The 22,076-nt window shown below is 49.4% G+C and overlaps 1 protein-coding gene across 2 annotated transcripts in view; it reads left to right on the forward strand.

Moving 5' to 3' along the window:
• Window positions 1-14,919, forward strand: part of CCDC93 (CCC complex scaffolding subunit CCDC93) — an 85,006-nt gene extending 70,087 nt beyond the window's left edge. For both annotated transcript variants that reach the window (XM_078070685.1, XM_036105290.2), the window contains exons 20-24: window positions 1,552-1,634; window positions 3,626-3,663; window positions 5,068-5,152; window positions 9,828-9,941; window positions 14,513-14,919. In XM_078070685.1, coding sequence (XP_077926811.1) covers window positions 1,552-1,634; window positions 3,626-3,663; window positions 5,068-5,152; window positions 9,828-9,941; window positions 14,513-14,566 — 374 coding nt within the window. In that variant the 3' untranslated portion in view covers window positions 14,567-14,919. The remainder of the gene's footprint in view (window positions 1-1,551; window positions 1,635-3,625; window positions 3,664-5,067; window positions 5,153-9,827; window positions 9,942-14,512) is intronic.
• Window positions 14,920-22,076: the final 7,157 nt, after the last annotated feature.

Consider the following 22,076-nt stretch of genomic DNA (forward strand, 5'->3'; position numbering starts at 1 on the left):
CTCCCAGGCTATTCTGTGTTTCAGCCAGGCTTGAAATCCACTGTTCTAAAGCTCTGAACAAGAGTAGTATTTTAGGGGCACCTGGGTGGCTCAGTCGTTAAGCATCTGCCTTCGGCTCGGGTCATGACCCCAGGGTCCTGGAATCGAGCCCCGCATCAGGTTCCCTGCTTAGCAGGAAGCCTGCTTCTCCCTCTCCCACTCCCCCTGCTTGTGTTCCCTCTCTTGCTGTCTCTCCCTGTCAAATAAATAAATAAAATCTTAAAAAAAAAAAAAAAAGAAAAAGAATAGTATTTTATACTGAGTAGTTCATGTGGTAATTTTTATACAAATTAGACAGTTTGATATTGGGAGCATTTTTGACTGTTGCCTCAAAATACCTGTATCGGGTTATTAACCTCTGTTACCAAATACGCACAGCAGTATCTCCAGCCCCCGCTCATCTTTGAGCTGCACCGCTGTGGGGAGGCACAGCTCTCACTGGGTAATAAGATTAAAAGTTGGCTGATTGGCTTAAAGATTCGGGTTTAAATGTTAGTGGCAGTTGCCCAAGGAAACCACCAGTGCCCACGGCCTGCTCTGCCTGCCTCTCTTCCCCAACTCGTGCTGCTCCAGAGGGACCTGCGTTCAACAAGCAAGAGCCCCTGGGAAAGCAGACCCCGCTGCCGTCCGGCCAGTGCCTGGGAACTGTTAGACATCAGGATCTTTGGTTACGGCTACACTGGAGGGCTCAGCTTAGGCCCAAAGCCTGATTGTGAATCCAGGTCTTGGGATTGTATCCCCCGCTGTATGCTAAAAGAACTCAGAGCGATGAGGAAGGCTCATAGGCGCAGAGCCACGTGGGGGCCGCCCAAGCACCCAGCCACAAAGCAGGAAGACGAGCTGGGGCAGGAATCCTTCCCCCCTGACCTCGTCCTCTGGTGAATACGGCCCAGTCCCAGTCCTAGATTTTGGTGCTTTCCTCCTACGTCATTCTATAGGGAAGAGTGAAAAACAAGAGGTGGACAGAGATGCAGAGTAATTTTATAGGAAAGGATGTTGGAAGCCTGGTAAATAAGATCTCCCCCCTTAGTCATATGCACAGAAATGGGAAGAAAATTCATACTCCTTAGGCACATATTCTGCCCTAGGTTAGGCATGACATTCATCTAGTAGATATTCTGGAGGGCCTGCTGTAGCCCGTGCTAAGCATAGGGATTCCAAAAGGGAGCAGACTGTGGCTCCTGCTCAGGAGCAGTGTGGGAAGGGAGGACGCCACCTAAGCAGGAGGAGGTGGCATGGTGGCTTCCTCATCCTTGCCACCTTCCCCTCAGGGTGCCTCACCTGAGAAACCCACCCGTCCCACATGCTGCCAGGTTCCTCGTCCCGGCTGGGCCAGTCACAGCAGGCCGGCTCCCGCCAGCCCGAAGCAACTCTGCACAGGCTTGTGTGCACGGTGGGGCTTCCACACAGACGCCTTGACACGCCGGGCTCCTGTGGGTGGGCCTCCTGGGGCAGGGGGAGCTTAGGATTGTTCTGATGCATTTTCTTATCCGGGTGTTGATTTCTTTACAGTTTCCGCAGTGCACAAAGAAACCAAGCAGTTCTTCACTTTATATAATACCCTGGATGATAAAAAGGTTTATTTGGAAAAAGAGGTAAGAACCTGTATGAAAAGCAGATAACTTAATCAGAAGAGCAGAGACAGGGCTGTTGACCCCAGGAAGCTCAGACAAACTGAGTGGGAGGCAGTGGGCGGGAGTGGAAGGAGCGCCTGCTGTGTGCCCCATGCTGGGTCACAGAGGTAGACAGTAAGAGACGCTTCAGAGCTGATGTTGCACAGGTGCATGGGCTGACATGGGACTGGTGGACCGCAGTTTCGTAGTGCCTTGTGAGAAATGATGTCTAGAGAGAGACTCAGAAGGCACACGTGGAGGGGGCCTGGGTTGGCAAAACTTTAGTTTGAGTTTTAAAGGAATAGCTACATAAAATGGGGATGGTGGGCTCATTTGAGTTGACACGGGGAAACTAGCTAATCATCAGTGGCCGCCAGGAGTGAAAAGGGGTGCCCCGGGCACTGACACCCCTCCGCATTACTCTGACACTCAGGTTAAATCCACTCATGATTCAGGGCTCCCTCACATCAGATGACATGATTGGAGCATGGTGGCAGGGTGTGCAGCTATGTTTTAAGGGAGGAAAAGGAACAATGTGGTCTTCATAGTAGCAACACAGGGGGATGGAGAGAGCATGCGCTTTTCAGTTGGACAGATTGGGGTTTTATTCTGTAAAAGAGGGCATTACACCCGCTTTGCTTGACTGTGATGGAGACAGAATGGGAAATGATGGTGAAGGTCCTTGTATCTGGTGGCTCCAGACACATACTAGTTCTGCCTACCCCCTCACCTCGAGGTCAACAGAATTTGTTTCCATTTCATCGTCACCTTGCCACCTGTACTGATTGCCCCCTTAATAAGAATGATATCGCAGGTGCATCTTTCACGTGACCCCCAAATGGAGGCATGTGTAATTAGTGTCAGCTTTCTTGGCTATTGTCAATCAAACCAGATCAGTCTCTCTCCCTAGAGGACACTTCTTGAGAAGGGGCATTGAGTTCTGTTTTTCTCTATATCCGGGGTCTTCCACAGTGACAGGCACATGATAGGCATTTGATAAATATTTGAGTATGAGATGAGTGCATTTGGTAGGATTTATGTCAGACCTGGGCGGGTAGCCCTGCCACACACTGTGGCCTTGGGGTCTTTCTGCCTAGTGAGGGGAAGACTTACCAACCCTAACTTAGGGACAGGCCAGCCCTTCTGAGAAAGCCCATCACCTTCCTTTATCAGTAGTGTTTAAAGTTATTGCATTCTTTTAAAAACTAGTAGGAGTATGCAGGGGCGGGGTGGGAGCCTTTTAATTCCAAGCCATATTAACATAGAACTTTGTATTTGGATAAATTGTGCCTTTTATTCCAAATCCATTTACGCCTGTGCTGTTTTAGCTTTCGAGCATCCCTGTGGGGTCCTAAGGACAAGAATACCATTTCCGTGTTACAGACTCAGGTCCAAGTAGGGTCAATGACAAGCTGAGTTAGTGACACAGCCAGAAAGATGAGGTTTCTGGCCCTCAACTCAGAGCCCTGCCCCGGACTGTATCGCTGGGGCAGAGAGAGGGTCCTCCTGTGCGGGCTAAGGCGTTCTCCGTGGGAAGGGGGCTCTCAGAGCCGCCCAGCAGCTGGCCACATTTGGAAATTACAGGATGGGCACAGTGTCCTTGCTTTCACCCCTAAGCTGATAGCCCTGAAAATAAAGAACACTGTTTGGTGAGGAAGCAGGGACTGGTGGCAACTGCCCAAAGGGCCCTAATGGTAGCTGAGTGTCTTCTCTGCTGGAATTTAGGCCCTTCTGGGAGCCCTCTTCCTCTGTTCCTGGGGTCATGGGCTGTCAGAAGGTAGATGCTCTGGGAAAAACTGTGGGACTAAGCACATGCTGCTCTTTTTCTCACGTTCTTTCATCTCTGTAAACAAGGTGTGCTGCTTTCAGAAGCAGTGTCAGAGACAAGACAGCCTTGCAGTGGTTGGGGCCATGCGGGGCTCTTTCTACCTTTTGCTTATGGTTTTTCCTTTTTCTCTTCCTTTCCTCCTCAGATCAGCCTGCTGAACTCCATTCATGAGAACTTCTCACAGTAAGTCCTGGCCGTCCTCCTTCCTGTCAGTACCTCGTTGTACCCTTCACTGTGCATTTGGCTCGCCTCCCTGTGACAGGAAGTACGAGGGGCGAGACGGGGCTAGACAGGTGGTTTTACACTCTCACCCCCACTGCAAAGTGCACCTGTGTCGTGCTTTACATGTTCTTGCAAAAATACAGTGACGTTAGAGTGAGTTTGAGAAACACCAAGGAGTATCTAGGGGGAAAAAAGTAACTTTCAAGTAATTTGTGCCTCACTACTGTAATCTCTTCATATATTACTTTTGTCTTGTTAAGATTAGATCAATACCATTAGTTCTTGAGCACATAAAGATGCGTCACAATTTAGATAATGAAATAATCTACTTTTTAAAAAGATTTTTAAAATCTAATGATAGGTTTTGTTTCTAGGTGAGTGTGCATCTTCCAAACTACTTTATGCAGATAGGAATTCTTTTTCCCCAAAAATTGTATGGCAAGCCCACCTGTACTCAAGTCATACCAGCCCTCAAGCATGCCCAGTGGCCTGCTCCCCGTCCGGCAGCCCAGGGCTTGCTGTCTATGTAGCAGGCTCCCTTTGCTTCCAGCACGAACCTCTCAGGCCCTGGCAGGTGACCGGTGACTAAGATCTGAATGGATTACAAACTCCAGATCTTAAGCTTCATTTCTAACTACAAACAAACCAAAAAGAAACCACAGCTCCCTGATAAGATTCAGATTCAGTTAGTGCCTTGACATTTCTAAAAATGGTGCCTTCATCATTATTTCCTGATAATTGAGAGAGGCTGCAGTGTGTGATGGTGCTGTGATGAGTTCTGCGCTGTCAGCCCGTCCTGTGGCAGAATTCTCAGTCCCTGTATCCGCGTGCTCGGATCCTTGTGGCGCCATTCCCAGCACAGAGCAGGAAGTGAAGGGGACGGTTTCAGGACACCAGGAAATCCACTCCTTTAGCTGCTGCCCTTAGAAACGAAACCAGGTTTCCTGACCATGGTTTTAGGGAAATCTCAGAGTATGTCTACCAGTCTTAAGCAGTACCTCCAAATCCTCAGATTTCTAAAAACTAAATGGAATTCATTTCTTAGGCAGTGCATGTCATCATCAAAGTAAGAAATATTTTTGTTGATTTTAATAACATTGTGTTTTGCTTTAAGAAAATACATACTTAAGCAAATTGTAGAGAAAGTGAGTAAAAAGGTTAATATTAATATTCAGTTACGAGATGAGGCTAATTGTCGTGCCTTCCTCGGAGTTTAGAATCCCTAACTTCCTGGGACCCAGGGGCCCCCAGGAGTCCACTACGCCTCGCAAAGGCATCATCTGGGCACCGGGCGGACTCCTTGATGCCTCCCCCTTCCTCAGCGTCCTGCATGCTGGTCTTCACTCTGCTGATTGTTCCTTTCAGAGCCATGGCTTCCCCTATTGCCCGGGACCAGTTTTTACGTCAGATGGAACAGATCGTAGAAGGAATTAAGCAGAGCAGAATGAAGGTGAGAGGACTTGTTTTCTATAGTGCAGCCAGGATCTCACACTGGTTACGGAGAAGGCCTTAGGAAGAGCAGGCCTCTGATGCTTATCCTGAGAATGTGCTCCCAATCCTGAAGACACACCTTCAGTGTCTGCAGCTTGGATTCCCAGCAGACCTCCGACCCTGCAATGGCAGCACCAGCTCCACAGGCTGGTGGTTTAATGGAACCTCTTAACAGTAGCCCCATGGATTGAGCATCTACTATGGGCCAAGCATGGTGCTAGTCCTCCTAGAAGCCTTCCTAAATGAGTAGTGTTACCCGCATTGTATAGATGAGGAAGCCAACTTTCACCAATGGACTTTTTCTCTTGCCCACAGTCTCTTCTTCACTGGATCTTTGGTTCCTGAAATTCTACCATTAGAGATTCATTCCTTAGATGCTTTAGAGCATTTTAGTTTTCAGGAATCCTCCATAAAAGACGCAAATAATTACTGAACTGAATTCTGAAGTGAGAGGATATTATGCCTCAGAAGAGAAAAGAGGAATTGATAAGCATTGAGAGTTCCAGAGAGTCTTACAGAGAATCATTCATCCTGGGGCCAGCATGGAGTTTTCATCACTCTGTGGCTCTGCACTTGGGCCATTTTGACTGTAGTAAAGATTTGATGACTGTCTAGAAACCAGACGTAGCTACAGTTTTCTGCTGTTATAACCAGATGAGTCTTCGCTAATACTTCCAAATCTCTTACTTTTGATCCCTTTAAAAACGTGGATCACACCAGAGTGGTCCTCAGGCGTGGCAGTCAAACTCTGGGGACTCGGCATCTCCTCTCTCGAGCTTGGGGCAGAGTGGTGCAAGGGGTGATGTCAGAATGCGAACACACGAGGGAAAGGGTGCCTGTAGAACTTGGCGTCATAAAAACCCGCTCACAGAAGGCCAGCCTTCATGGTTCCTATAATCTCATCTCACAAGAGATGAACTAAGAGCAAAAGCTCTTTATGTCCCTTTCCCTGTTGAAAATATTAATCTCTCCATTAACGACTTCAATAAAATGATGTCAGTGGAGGAAAAAAAAGAAATTACCACTAGTGACAAGACTGTTCAGCCCCAAAAATGAAAGCAGTCAAGAGGCAGCACGTGATCTGCCTTGTGCACGTACACAAACCTCAGCCAGGACGGTCCCTTCTTGATGAGCTAGGTAGGGTATAACGGAGGAGGAGGAGGACAGAGAGCCTAGCTAACCACAAGCCTTTAACAACCCAGATCACAGTGGGGCGGATCTTTCTGCCCTGCTGTCATGCCATCATGCTCCTCCTTAGGGAGCTGCTCTTTTTTTTTGAGAATGAAAGAGAGCTGGAAAGTGGGGGTCAAGGGGAGGGGGAGAGAATCTTAAGCAGGCTCCACCCCCAGCGCAGAGCCCGATGCTGGGCTCCATCTCACTACTCCCAGACCATGACCTGAGCTGAAATCAAGAGTCAGAGGCTCAATCCACTGAGCCACCCAGCACCCCGCAGAGCTGCTCTTGTCCATAGTAAAGAACACTGGGAATTGATTATTTTGTTGTTTTTTTTTCCTTTGGCTTCCCCTTCCTGTTTACCAGGAGATGCGTTCCTAGGAAAGGAAGTGGATGTGATCCATTCATTCTCTCCATTCTCCCCCAGGCTTCATGCTGTTGGTACCTCAGTGCCGACCAGTGAAAGAGGCTGCTCTGTTTCTGTCTCCCCAACTAGATGGTGGGGTACGAGCTGCCCACAGGCAGAGAGGGTTCTCTTCCTCATGTGAGCATCGCCAGTGGCGAGCCCGGCACCTGACCCATGGTGGGCTTTCACGACCTGTTTGCTGAGTGAATGAATTCATTCAATTGACTGCAAAGGCAGTTCTCAGAGAGGGTTCCTGGTCAGGTTTGATTATTGGCCGGCATTTCAAATGCAAGAAGGCTGTCTTTGCAGAACAACATTCGTTTAGATGCATGTCTTTTGAAGTGTTTGTTTAAAAAACCATAGCCCTCCCTCTATGGATGCCATGGTGGTTCCTGCTCAGAGTATATGTGGCAGGGGAGTCTGTGTCCTCACGGAGCACACACAGCCCCGGAATTGGTGGGTGTGGGACGTACACAGAGTAGACCATAGACCAGCAGTGTGTACATGTAACAGGAAAGGTGTGTACAGTGCACAGAAGGGGTCCTGAGTGAAGAGAGAGTCACATACTGGAAGGCATTTTATTTTTTTTTTTTAAAGATTTCATTTATCTGACAGAGACAGAGAGAGAGCACGGGCAGGGGGAGCGGCAGGCAGAGGGAGAGAGAGAAGCAGGCTCCCCGCAGAGCAGAGAGCCCGATGCAGCGCTTGAACCCAGTTCCCTGGGATCATGACCCGAGCCGAAGGAAGTCACTTAACTGACTGAGCCACCCATACACCCACTGGAAGGCATTTTAACCTCATCCTGAGGAGGTGAAGTCTCTGGCTCTCTGGAATACTGGGAGCAAGTGCTCCACAAAAGAATCTAGGGTTCCTGACCTAGAGCGTGAAGGGGGATGAGGAAGGAGTGGGAACAGTGGGCCTGGGGAAGGGGTTGCTAGGACAGTGTGAAAATAAAACTCATACCTACAAGTTAGCTCCTGATTCTGAGGGCTCTTACCGCCTGTTACCAAGCGCATTCTAGGTGTCCAGTGTGAAGACAGAACACAGTCTTTATTGAGTACTACCCTGAACCAAGTGATGTGTCATTCACTTAACAACTAGTGTCATACATACCTTGTAACCTGTGATCTAGGTGATATTATCCTTATTTTGCAACTAGGGGACCTGTCATTCCAAAAGATGAAATAACCTGTCCAGGGATACACAGTGAGTGACAGAAGTAGGATTGGAACCCAGGCCTTTCTGGCCTCGAGGTCAGTCCGTTTCAGGGTTGCTACACTACCTTTCCCGGTTGGACCTGGGGACATTCAAATTAAATTTATTAAAGTGCCCTGTTTATGTTGCTAAGACATAGTCATTCATGGCCAGATTTTCTGCTGGAGGACAGAGCAGGCAGGAAAGGTCCGGGATCTATCCGCCAGGCTATGCGACTTAAAGGGTAGGGACCCAGCAGTGAGGTCCCACCCAGCTCAGTAGAAAAGGTTCCTAGCAGCTGTGGGAAGTGGTGACAGGAACCATAGTCATCTGGACAGCATCAGGAAGCCTGCCAGAAGGGAGCAGGGCGGACTGCTGAGCCAGGGATGAGTGTAAGATGGCCCTGACCAGAGTCCCCGGGGGGACCGCCCTCCTCTGGGAGACCTCAGGGGCAGGCAGGTTACCAGACTCCAGACCTGGGCTCAGGCATGTGACCGGTGTCCATGTGCAGACTTGTGGAAAGAAGAGGGCAGGGGGCTCAGGATTAGGTCACCAGGTGACTTAGGAGCTGGATACATGGTCAGGAGTGGACCAGGCAGATCAATGCCCATGTGGGTGGGATAGGCTGCGGGGACACCAGGTTGCAGTTCACCAGGTGATGGGCCCGTGGCCTGGAGAGGCGGATGACTGGGATACAGTGCAGCCAGTTCAGCTTTAACCTGGATTTACTGTGCCGTCCCTTCCAACGTGTAACTCAGAAGCCCTGCTCGGGCATCAGAAGACCAGTGATTCCGTCCAGCATGCTCTTGAGCACCTGCTGCGAGCCAGGCACCAGGTGGCCCCCACAGCTTTCTGCCCTCACCATCTGGGTGATGCTCTCGCTTGCTGGAAATAGTGCACATACCACTGCTGACTCTGCCCAGATGTCACCTCCTCAGAGAGCCCTCCATGACCATCCAGCTGAAGAGGCCGTGCACCCACCCGCCTCTCTGTCCCCCAACCCAGTCACTCTCTTCACAGTAGCGATCATGAATAGAAATTTGCACATGGAGGTCATTGTGCAAGGTGCTTGGTTAGCATCAGCCCCTCTAGCGTGTACCCTCTGTGGGAGCAGTGGTACCGCCTCGTCACCACCGTGTTTAGTCCTCAGGGTGACCGTGCAATATCTGTTGGAAGACTAAGCTGTCAGGTACCTTAGGAAAGTCTTTAACCCAAATCCAGCCTTTTGTTTATGAGGTCACCATCCTGGAAACACTCTAAATTTTCCACCAATAGAAAAATGGGTAAGGTAGCAGTGTGATTGGGAATATTGTAGAGTTTTTAAAGTTTTGATTGTTGAAAGTGTAAAATAGCATGGAAATACTTACATTGAATGAAAGAGGACTCAGTTATTTACATAGGAGTTTCTCAGCCTCAACACAATTAACATGTTGGACCAGATGACGCCTTGTTGTGTGGGGGCTGTCCTGCATGTTGTAGAAAGTTTAGCAGCATCCCTGGCTCCTAGCAGAAGGTACTTGGAGCACCCTCTCCTCACAGCTGTAGCCATCTAATCCGTCCCCAGACACCACCTCATGCCCTTCAGGGGGCAAAATCACCCCTGGTGGAGAACCACCAGTCTGTTGATTGTGAAATTGTAATCACACACACACACATACAAATGGGACAGTTAGTGCCCAATGATAGAATTGCTGAGTAAATTAGAGAAACCTCTATGTAATATCATGCAAATAAATAGGTCAATCTCAGAAGTGATGTAAAGAAGTCCATGAAAATGTTGGTAATAGTACCTTTTGGGTGTTGCCTGCAGGCCTTGGTCACTACATGCCCTTCCTCACCATTTCCCAAAATGTTTCAACAGATGGAAAAGAAGAAGCAAGAGAACAAGATGAGAAGAGACCAGTTGAACGACCAGTACTTGGAACTGTTAGAAAAGCAGAGGCTGTACTTTAAGACTGTGAAGGAGTTCAAGGAGGTAAGAGGGAGATGGGGCCAGGCAGGGAAGGCTGTGGGGGGATTTGTGTTTGTCTCAAGAGGAGCCTTTAAAAACCAGAGTGGTTGCCTGGTTTCCCACTGGTCTGGGGATGGGTAACAGCAGGTCGGCAGTGTGATCCAACAGTAAAGTACCGCATCTAGGTAGTTCAGGACTGCGTGGTTCGCTGGCCCATCTCGAGTCTCGAATTGAACGTTCTGAGAGACATCACAACTTTATTTTCATTCCCCTAACGTTTAGTAAGCATATTAAACTCACAAGTAAAATAGCATCAAAGGCCACCTGGAAGCAGCATTTGTTACACATTCAGAGCTGGAATTTTCCTTCCCCCCATCCGAGGTGGGGGAGGGACCTTGAGAAGCCTGTGGGAAGAGTGAACTTCGAGCGTGGCAGGCTTGGGTTCGAGCCCTGCCTTTACCACTTACCAGCTGTGCACTTGGGCAGTGACTGAATCCCCCCCAAACCTGTTGCCTCGTTGGTGGGTTCTGCTGGGTCAGGTGAGGGGTGAAAGCTTCTAGCACTCCATCTGCCTCCTGTAACACCCAGTGCTCAGCTGAATTTTGTTTGTCCCCATCTTTTTCTCCCTGCATTTGGACAGGGTTACTCTCCGTGGGTCCAAAAAGAAAAGTGTTTGCCCTTTCCTTATGAGATTTTCTGGAAAGGAGACTTCGTTGTGTCACTTACTAGGATATCAGCAGCTTCATTTTCAGGAATTCCTAACCCAAATCCATGTGGTTTCAGTGAGTATAGAGATTTTGCTAAATATAGAGGGGCTGGAAGTGTCGGTTGTAGCCTGGTGTTAGGTCCACAGAATAAAAATTACAATCTTTTCATACCAATAATTTTATTCCTGTATATTTTTAAAAACTTGTTTCCCTCCCTCCCTTCCTTCTTTCTTTCCTTCCTGATTTTTCCTTTTCTACTTCTCCTTCCCTTTTTTTTAAATTTAACTCGTGAAGGCCACAACCCATGGACATTTCAAAATCTCTCACACTTTCCATAAATGATCTTCCTGCTCCTACCATGCCCCTGGGGATATATCAGGTTGTTAAACAGACCCGCTTCCTATGTCAAGGAGCTTGTGTCGTGGTTGGGGAGACAGATGACAAGCTAGGAAACACAAAGCCTAGTAAACAAGTAATAACCAGTGAGAACTAATTTCAGTTGTTGCCGGGGATGGGAGCACTAATGGAGATGGTGTGGTCAGGGCAGGTCTCTCTCGGTGTGGACTTGGCCATGGGCACAGCAGGAGTGAGACCTAAGGCCAGGCAGCTGGAAGAGTGACTGGGTGAAGTGCTTGGGTCTAGGAGCCCCTTGTGGTTAGCGGGCATTGGAGCTGAAGTTTCGGAAGGGCTAGTGAGCGAGCTGGCAGGGATCCAACAGGACCCTTTGCTCCCCCTCAGAGCTCTTTTCCCCCTTTAATGCAAGTAACTCAGAAAAAAGGCCCAGCGGGGAGGAATTAAATGTTGCTGGGACACGCCAGCACTACCCTTATGACAGCAGAAACAAAAAGCAGATAAGTTGAGGAAGATAAGTATAAGCTGTCAAAATCAAAGCAAATAAAAGCGAAATGGAAAAGCTCCTTCTCGCACTACGCGCTCTCAGGGCTGAAGGCTAAAGATGACCTCCCAAGGCAGCGGTTCCTTCAGAGACGGTAAGCATCAGGCTTTCTGTGATCCTGCCTCCCCAGGCGCAGAGACCCTCGCGTCAGAGAGCACGCGTGGGTCCCTCCGGGCCGCTGAGACCCCTAGACCATGTGCCTGCCCATGCCATTTCCCTCCGTTCAAAGCTCGTCGGGGAAAAAGGGAAGGGGAATATATGTTCTTCAGACAACTGAATAGATTTCATATAAAGGACTCACCTTTAAAAAAAAAAAAACATATTTTCTTGTTTTTTGACATGAAAATGATAGTATTTATTCTTTATTTTTTAACATTTTACTTGGCAAAAATTTAAAATTAGCAACTGCGTGTCTGTCCCAAATTCTTAAACTTTTTCCACCCGCTCCTCTGCGGTGACTCGGCCCCTCCTTGGGGCCACCGCAGCTTGAGGAAGAAGCGCTGGCGGAGGCTCACGGCTCCCCAGTTTCCACCCCATTCCTTCAGCCGGAGTAATTGTGCTGTTTTACAGACGGCAGTTACCGGATAAGATCTCACGTATGGTAGATTGGTCTGAAGGAGCAGACTTTCATCTCAGGGCAGGGTCTTCTTCCAGAACCCTCTCTGTCTGCTTTCTTTCCTTGCCCCCCCCACCTGCCTGGTCTCCTCCTGAGTTCTAAATCCCCGCCGCATCCTGGTCTCTGGCACTTGTGGTGGCTGCAGGTACTATTCATGCAGAGCGCAGCAGCATCGCAGAGCACGGCCCTGGCCACCTTCGTCGTTCCCTTCATCGGGTCTGGCGTACTGCACGTTCACTGAGCAGCTCCAGTGGTGCCCCTCATCCTGACCCCCAGCCTCCCCGGCTGTCGAGGCACTGGTTAGAGACATCCAGTGACCTCTGAGTTTCCACTGGCTTGCTCATCGCAGCAGGTGTGTTAATAGCAAGTCGGCCAGGGAACAACACATACTCTGAAACCTCTTTAATTGCCGTATTACGTTAATTAATTACGTCTCTAAACCACGGTCTCTCATAAGGTCACCAAAGCGAGCTTTAAACTCTAGCCTAGCACTGACGAATGCAGGCCGTGCATTTTCATGAAGCTGACTTTGAGTACAGTTTTGAGGGGGCTGAAGTGCCGTGTCTGGCACATGGTGGGCCCCGTGTGGTCTTCAGTAGGACAGAAACAGAGGCAAGTTTTTTCCCTTCTCTTCTGGAAAGAAATGCCTAAAGGACCCTTTCTGCATTTGCTTTGAACAGATGGACAGTATCATTCTGTAATTTCCCCAAGGGCCTCCGGTAGATTGCATGAAACTTCATGAGCGCTCACACAGAGCAGGTGACGGCCCAGGATACCCGTACTGGGAAGTTCCGGCACCATCTCAGCTTTGTGTACATAGACTGGCCCCTGCCAGTCTCAGGGACGCCACCACAGGAGCATGTTGATGCTGCTGAGCTGTTTTTGCCTCATTTAAAAGTTCAAGTGGGTGACAACTGAATGTATTTATTCATTCTTTTGTTGTTTTATCTTTTTTTATTACGGAAATTTTCAAAAAATACACAGAAGTAGAGAAGGTAATTTAATAATAGAGTAGTATGACTGTCTGCCTGTTCTTGTTCCATCTTTACCCCCACACCCATGCTTTGTTTTTGGCTGGAGGCTTTCTCCCCAAGCAAATCGCAATAACTCATTTTATTTTATTTTATTTTCTCTTCAATAACTGGTTTTAAAAAGGACAACTTTCTTCTCTAATGTTTCCTCTCAACCTCTTTCTCTTCCCATGGCCCAGGAACAATTAACTCCCTCCCCCTCCAGAAACATGTGCTCAAAAAGTGTCAGAGTGCCTTGCTTCTGACAGTCAGTCAGCCTTCCCCACTGGCCCAGAGCCCAGCTATTTCCCAGCACTGAGGAGAAGGCTAAGTACCTGCAGGTGAACTGGCACTTAGTAAAAAAAGGGTCACTGCAGCCATGAGCCATGGCACTGCCAGAAAGAACCAAGGGCCTCCAGGAGCACCTAGCCAGGCCCAGGGAAATGGAAACACTGACTTTGGGGGTCTTGGATGCAGAGGGTTAAGGTGGAAGGATTTCTTCCACACTAAGGGCATCTCCAGGGAAGCAGGGTTCCTGGAGGCCTGGCCTCACTCTTGGGCCGGGGCCCTCCAGCTTGCCTCTCCAGGCCTTTCCCACTACCACGTTCACCTCTCAGCTTAAACCGAAACCGGGTTCCTGGTGACATGGCCCAAGGAAGGAGGGGACATTGTTTGCTAGCAGGTGGAGGTATCCTGAGCTGTCAAGGCTGGTGGGAACAAGAGGGAAGGAGCAGGCGTAGTGAGAAGCTCTGGAACATGTTTGAAGAGGTGGATACAGAGTGATGCAGAGGTGACCTCACCCCACTGGATGCCAGATTCCACACACATGGGCTGGGACCAGTGACCTCCCTTGGCACCTGCAGTAATGGATTTCATACAGCTCATTTTTAAAAGGGGAAGTGTCTCTCAGTGCATGTCTCTCAGCCGGTCTTCTGTGAGTTTCTTTCTTAAAGCTAAGGATATACCCAATCTCCACTGTTGTCAGAGTAAGAACTTCGCCATGGGCTCTGCTTGCTGAGGTGTGCCTTTCGTCACCCCTTTGGCCGCGGGCTCCAAGGACCTTCCCCTTCCTTATCATAGTGGTCCATGGGTTCCTAAGTATCTGCTGGCTGCTTCTGGCCCCTGAGGATTGCAGTGGCTTCGTGAAGTCTTGTGGAATGACAGTGCCTAATCCTCATCCAGTTCTCAGCCTTACAGTCCAGAAACCCGTTGTCGTTACAGTTATTTTGGCACCAAAGATCAGGTGAACCCGTCCCGGCCATTCTGTCATGCTGGTGGCAGCGTGCAAGGGGGCCTGTTTACTCGTCAGTCACTGTGTCTCCTGGGACTGGGAAAGCTCATGCACACGTTCTCTGCTTCCTTTCCAGGAGGGCCGCAAGAATGAGGTGCTGCTGTCCAAGGTAAAAGCCAAGGCCTCCTGAAAGTTCCCGGACATCATCGTATGTCACTGATTTTTTTTTTCCTTTACGCCATGTATCAACTGCAAGATGGTGAAATGGTTCTGAACACTACAGTAGAGAGATGCAGGGGTCATAATCTCAGCACTCGGATATTTTCTTTCTCCCATTTGCTTCCATTTCATCTCTCTGTTGTTGATGGAATCAGACGGTGTAAACATGATGGCTTGGATAACACCCGTCGTCCTATGAGGAAATGCGGGCAGTATTCGTTCTGCGTCGGGTCAGCTTGAATTTCTCCAGTAACATTGCACACATAAAGGTACCTGTATTTGTATGGACTCTCTGAATAAAAAGGAATTCATTTGTTCAGCAAATGTTAATTGAGCAACCAGTGAGAAGTAAGCACTGGGGGAGACAGAAGTATAAAACACAGGCCCTGCACCTCGGGCAGCCAGCAAGTGGCCCGCGGCAGGGCAGAAATAGCCCACTGGACCCCAGAGCTTGGTCACCTGAGATTTTTTTTTTTTTTTAGTAAAGGCTTTTAGCTGAATGACCAGCCCATGTGAGTGTTGGTCACGTGGGCCCTTCACTTACCCTTGGTGCCTTTTGTTCCTGGCTCCTCGAGACACCAGCTAGCAGTCTTAATGGTGTAACCGCAAGAATGAAAGCTCAGTGGCTGCCATCGGTTTAACTCGTACACACGACTTGAGTTTATTTCACCAAAAATTGAAAACAGGGGCCTCATATTGAGGACCCCTACACAAGCATGACACCTTAATATGCCCAGTTCTCACATGAGTACCAGCCAGGCGTGGCTGGTCTTGTGCATCCCTCCCCATTACGCATACACGCCATGAGCTCTACGTTCTGGACAGGTCCTGGGCCACGCACAGAGATGAGACTCACGCACCAGTCGCTGAGCTCCAGGGCAGCATGTGGTAAATGCCAGAGCGACTGGCCATGAGCAGAAAGCAGAGGGCATTGGAGGAGGAAGAGCAGTGGGGCGTGCAAAGATCCAGGAGACTTCGTGGGCGAGGTAGGACTGGGGCTAGATCGGAGCGGGGAGTTGCATTTTAATAGGCAGACACAGGTGGGAAGGCCATTTTGGATAAAGCACGACTGTAATTAGAAACTTGAAAGGGTGCAGGGAGAATCCAAGCGTGCTTGCTGGGCAGGGAGTGGACGGGCCTGTCTCTGCAGGACAGGCAGGCTGGGACCAGCCTTCGGGGGGTCCTTGAAGGCAGGCGGAGCAGTACACTGTCCTCTGGAAGTGAGCAGAGCAGACCAGACGCGGAGCCCCTCCTGCCCTGGCCGTCAGGGATCCGGCAGCTCAGCCGTGTTCGGTGAACCCCAGCGTGAGGTTTGCGCTTCATTCTGCGTGAACCTTGCACACATACTGGTCAGCAGGTACGGACGCGACCTTTTAGAAATCTGATGCCAGATTAGCAGCAGCCACTGGTTTCTGTGGCCGGGCAGCGAGGCCTGTCCGGTGAGGCTGGCTGCTTTCAGAGGGATGCTCCCCTGTGCCAAGTGTGTCCTTCCTGGGCCGCGTACGTCTCCCCTCGGCTGCCCCGGTGGCCGCGGTCATCTGCAGATTGATTTTTTGAAAGGGCCCCATGAAGCTGAAGCAAGTGACAGCCAGAGAGCAGGTGGCACTCTGAGGGCGGCGGGGGGGAGCGGGGAACAGCAGTTTGCAGATTATTTCAGATTCAGGGGAACATCTGTGTTTTCTTGTTGAGAAGCTCATGGACCCGCCCCCTAACAACATTTTGAGCAGTTATGAAATTGTCTGTTTGTCCAAAGGTGGTAGGGAGGTTATATTCTGGGGTTCCGTAGCCCGTCTCCATACTGTCGGGGAAAGTATGGCATGACTACTCCAAAGCAACTAATTAATAACCATTTTTAAAAGTGAGAGGCATTTATTGGGTATGTTTCCAAAGAATTTCATTTGATTTGGTTTTGGTATAGGGAGGTATCAGAAGATCTCTTTTCCCCTTTTAATCCACAAGGTCTAGTACAGATTACAAGTTCGTTCCTATTCCTTGGACACATCTTGGATTAGACTGCAGGAGCCAGTTTTGAGAACTGTGTGTTTCCTACAGATGCCCCACAGAGTGGATGGTCCCTTTGTGAGGAATTAGGACCGTAAGCGTGCCTTACAGTCGGGCCTTAGAGTCTGACGTGATGCCCCAAGGCCCACTTCATTTCAGAAGCCACTCAGGAGCGTTCCTCCCAGGATATCTTGTGTGCCCAGAGTATGGCTGGGTATTGGGCTAAGCCCACAGACTTTTCTGGAGTTTAAAAAAAAAAAAAAAGTCAGCAGGAAACATGCTTAAGTTACTTTTATGAAATGTGTGCTTCTGGAGGAATGAGGCTTCCCGAGGAAGCATTCAGTTTCCCCTCTTCGGTCGGAGCCATGAGCTTGCTAACATGGCAGCCTTCCCAGAGCTGACCACCCGGTACCCTGGCATTCTCCACCAGTCTCGGGGTGGGGCGCCACCCTCCCCAACATGCATCTCACCGAGTACATGGGGCTGCCTTGGTCTAAACCAAAATCAGAGCTGCTGAGCAGTACAGACTAGAGGACCATGAGGCATGTGGGGAGACATTTGGACATATTTCTTGTTGTCCTTGGCCAGGGTTCGGTCCCATGGGTCCCTGGGGTCAGCTCATTGCACTAGAGGGAGGTGCCAAATGTTAGAGAATGCTGCCAAAGTGACATGTTGGGGTGTTTCCTTTTTGAACAGAGAGAGCAAGCTCATTCCAGGTTTGTCAGGCCTAAGTTCTTGTTAGAGTCTCAAGTGTATGGTTTTCACTGGGTTCTGGTCCATTGCCCATATTCTGTGGGTAGCCAGGTCCTGCCAGTGTCTACTGAAGCAGGACCAGAAGGCCGAGGGGCTGCGACAGATAGCAGGCCTTTCTCAGGCTGAGGAAGTACTTCTTGACAAACAGCGTAGCTCTTGGAAGCTCCTGAAACCAGGGGCAGAGGACGGGGAAGGCCTCAGGCAGCCCTCTGCAGCCTCACACAGCGCCATCCCCATGACCTCAGGCTGACTACTGCTGGCCTTGATCATGTCTGTAGTGACCAAAGCAGGCCTGACAGCAAAGGCACTTTGGACCGCAAGCAGTGGCCTGTGACCCGGGCCACCTTGATTCCTGTCACTCGGGCATGGCCTCGTCTTGCCCTGTCTGCACGTGACTGATGATCAGTGTACGAGGGAAGCAGCCATTCTAGCGATAAACTTCAGCAGGCACTTTGGCTGAGCCTGAGGTGCAGAGCCGGCTTGAAGTTTGCTTTGGGGAAGAACGTTAAGGAAGCGCTTTCTGCTGTCCTTGTGTCCAGTGCTGGCTTCCGGTACAAGCACATCTTACTGCACGGCAGTCCCGCAGAGAGCCCCAGCAAGGGGAGGTAGCTGCCGTCCATCTGTGTGGCTGGGTACCGGTCAGGCGGCGTGCCTTATGCGAGCCATCTTCGGAGCCCCCCGGGCCTTCTCTCAGTCCTTTTCCCCAGGTCCAGAGCATTTCTTCTAACAGCACATGGCGATGGGCTCAAAAACACTTTGTAAAAAATCATGTTGTCACGGTCCCCACTCTTCTCACGATAAATGTGTAAAAGCGTTGAGGGGGTCTAGTAGCTGGTGTGTGGCTCGTTTGACATTGTGGGGAATACTGTGGGTTTTCCGCGTCAGCCTTACATCAGTTCCTCAAATGCGCCGAGCTCGCACCTGCCCGTGGTTGTGGTCCTTGCTGCTGCCTCTGCGTGGTCCGCCATCCGTCCAAGGTCACGGCAGTGGCTTTCCGGGACAGCCTGGTCTGCTACAGACCCATTCAGTGTCTGCCTGCAGCCCTGCTCACATCCTGCCCTTTCCCCTGCTGTCTCTCTTGGTGGCACAGGCTACTGTTTGATCTCTTCGTCCTTTGCGAAGTCTGTTGCGTGCTCACCCCCCAGAGTGGGAGAGCGGTGAAAGCAGGAACCGTGCAGTCTCCCCAGAGCCTGGCTTGGGTCAATGGCCCGGAGATTCTGGCCGCATAAAAGAGCTTCTCTAAATTACAACTTTGCATCCCTGTTAATTAGCAGAGTCTAGACGGAAACTTTCATCTGATTTATGCTTTGTTTGCATACAGGTGGACAGTTCTACTCAGCAGCTTGAGAGAATCTCTCAGAGTGTCTTTGTTAGACTCGCACCTCAAAGGTCGGGATGACAGAGGGGTCAGAGGTCTCAAACCGTTCAAAGCAATTACCTTTCACGTGGGTTTTTTTCCTCCCAGACAGGGGTAAAGAGAAAGGGAACACACCAGTGTCAGAGATTAGGTCATGAGTCTCTTTTGGCTCCAAGTATGTCATGAACCTAATGGTCACGTGACTGGTCGAAGTGACTCAGCCACATGAAACCAGGAAGTGGGGAGCAGCCGTGGAATGCCGTGCTGGCAGGAGTACGAACGGTACAAATCCACGGGGGCAGTCCGACAGTATCTATGAACAGTGCAAATGCACAGACCGCTTCAGCCAGCAGTGCTACTTCTAGGAGTTTTCCCCATGTACAGGGACTTTTACTGCAGCATTATTTGTAATAGCAAGAAGTTGGAAACCACCACCAACATAGGGCAGTGGTTAAGTGAATCATGGTGAATCCGTCCAGTGGGCTGTTAAATTTGGAAGAACAGAGTCACTCTGTATGTACTGCCGTGGGATGATCCCTAAGGCGCATGGTTAAGTGGGGGACAAGAGGCTCTTGGTATACTAGTGCTTGTTTTTGAAAGAGGGGAGGGGTTGGGGAAAACGTGTGTCGATGGTATACACACGTGCGTGGCGCATTCACGCACATCCGTCATGCGTACCTGCTAGCGTGTGCCTAGACTATCTCTGGGAGGGTACACAGGAACCTGACAGCTTCGGTTGCCTCTGGGGAGAGGGGTGGGAATTGCTTTTCACTGTATACCTTTTGTACCTTTTGAATTTTATACCATGTACATGTATTATCTATTCAAAAAAAATAAAGTTTTTAAATCTTAATTTGATTTGATTTTCTACAAAACAGAAACATGACAGAAGATTCATGTTTGCTAAATCTGCTTTCCTTAGGAATTTAAAGCCCTACGCCCAAAGTAATTAATCTCTCCTTTTCTTGGGTCTTGGAGGGAAATAGGGAAGTGGAAAGGGGGCTCACCTCTTCTGACAGAGCAGCTATAGGGAGAGGAAGCAGTGAGGGGACGGCAAGGGGGCAGTGGACCGTGAAGCGGTTTGCCCCTCTCTCGTGAGGGTCACAGCACCACCCCTGTCCCTCTGGCTTTGAGGGTGCAAAAGATGGAGATGGTACCCCTGAGCCAAGGAGACGTTGCTGCTGGTAATCAGCACAAGATGCATTAAGAGAGCTTCTGTTCTTGCAAGTTGTTGGGGAAGGACAAGGTGTCTAGAGCAGCCTTAACCATTTTGAGACCATGAGAAGAGACATCCCGACACGGGGAGCTTGGCAGAGTGAAAAGATGGGAAGAGCCTGGCTCCCTGAAGGCATGGCGAGCCTCTTGAACCAACCCAGGGACCCCTCGCCCCCATATTTCTTGTTCCATGAGAAAAATAAATCCCTGATAGCTCCTTCATTCAACCAACAAATATTTGAGCTGCTGTTGTGGGTCAGGCACTGGGAATACAGCAGTGAACAAAGCAGACAGAAGAACTTGCCTTCACTACATTCCAGCGGGGAAGACTTACAAGCAAGGTAAGACCTTGTGTAAGCTACAGCCATGTTGCTTCAGCGTACTGGTTAAGGAAGAAGGATCGGGAGTGTCTGGGTTGGTGGTGATTTGCAATTTTATAATGAATAGTTAGGGACTACCTTCACATCCTTTACTGGGAACTACCTTGGTTGTCATTCCGGAAACTTCACCAGAGCACCAGTTAATTTGCTGGCCACTGCACATACCCAGTGGTGTACCCCCTGTCAGGGCCTGCTCGGTGTCAGCCTCCTGGTTCCCTCCAGGCTTGTCGTAGATGTCACCAGAGTGTCTACCTTAAAAAATGCCTCCTGTCCCTAATTGCCTCTTTCACCGACTCTTAGCCACCCCGATTTTCTTTGAATTCTATAAACTGCACATTATTTTACATCCTTTTATTTTTGTCATGTAGAAAACCAGGTGTTCTATGGTTTAAAAGCTATGGGTAGTTTCTCTGCATGAATTTAATTTTGATAACTTTTATTTTTTCTTGAGATTTTATTTGAGAGAGAGAGCGTGCGCACACACACACAAGCAGGAGGGGGGCAGAGAGAGAGGGAGAAGCAGGCTCCCCACTGAGCAGGGAGCAAAGGTGGGGCTCGATCCCAGGACCCTGAGATCATGACCTGAGGTGAAGGCAGATGCCTAACCAACTGAGCCACCCAGGCCCCTAATACTGGTATTTTTTAAAGATAACATTTACATGTTTTCAACTTAATTCAGATAAGAAATAAAATGTGTTTTGCATTTTCTAGATTTGTGTGCTGTTTTGTTTCAGAAGTTTGAATCATTAGTGTTTTTATGATCAAAATCCAGCCTAGAAAAAACTTTCTCCATTGTCTCTTTAGGATATCTGTGTTCTTAGCATTAAATAAATACAAACTGATGACTAGTGAGGGAATGAGCCACCTGGTGAGGGATACCTGTGTGAGGGAGATGCCAGGCGGAGGGGTTACTGAGTGTAAAGTCCTTGAGGTAGAAGCAGGCCCAGCAGGTGAGTTTTGAGGAACGTGAAGGGTACCTGTGTGGGGAATCATTGGAGGCTTTGGAGATTTCAACAGAGACACCTTGGGAGCTGTGCTGACCACAGACCAGGGAAGCAAGGGCAACAGCAAGGAGCCCAGATAAGAGATGACTGATAATCCAGATGAACATATACCAGAAACAAAGGTCTTAGACACTGTGCTTACCCTTTTTATACCACACTCTGATTTTTTATGTTCTGCCTTTTTCACATATGGAGCACTGAATTATTTGTTGCCATTCTTCACTCCGCCAGAACAGACACCTTTGTCGTGGCGTCCTGGTGGGTGGAATGCTCTTCCCCATCCTTTGACTTTGGGCTTTTATTTGGTCTGTGGGTTGTTAGCAGACTTGCTATGAGCAAAAGTTTAGAAGCATGCTTGAGTGGTTGGGCTTGCCCACTTGCTCACCTCTCTTGAAAATAACGTACCGTGCTGGCCCAAGGAGGTTGAGGGACACATGGAACAGACCTAGACCCAAACAAACTGCTGCTTGAAGCTGGACCCAGAAGAGCCCAGCCTGGATCGGTGAGATCCCAGCCAACTCATAGACATTTCATAGACTCAGATACTTCTCTGTACTACCCAGTGTTAGTGTAGAGGGACCAGGTCAGGGGCCAGAAGAGCAGGCTTCTAGGGATGGTACCCACGTGGGGATAGATGCTCATGCTGGACAGCAATCATGGTCAGAATCCAAATTCCTGTCCGACATGGCATGAAGAAACATGGAGGCCATGCTAAAGGGGAGAAAGGGAGCATACTTTATCCATTGTACATGACTGCATTATAAAAGAATA

The sequence above is a fragment of the Halichoerus grypus genome, chromosome 4 (assembly GCF_964656455.1).
Source record: "Halichoerus grypus chromosome 4, mHalGry1.hap1.1, whole genome shotgun sequence".
NCBI lineage: Eukaryota > Metazoa > Chordata > Mammalia > Carnivora > Phocidae > Halichoerus > Halichoerus grypus.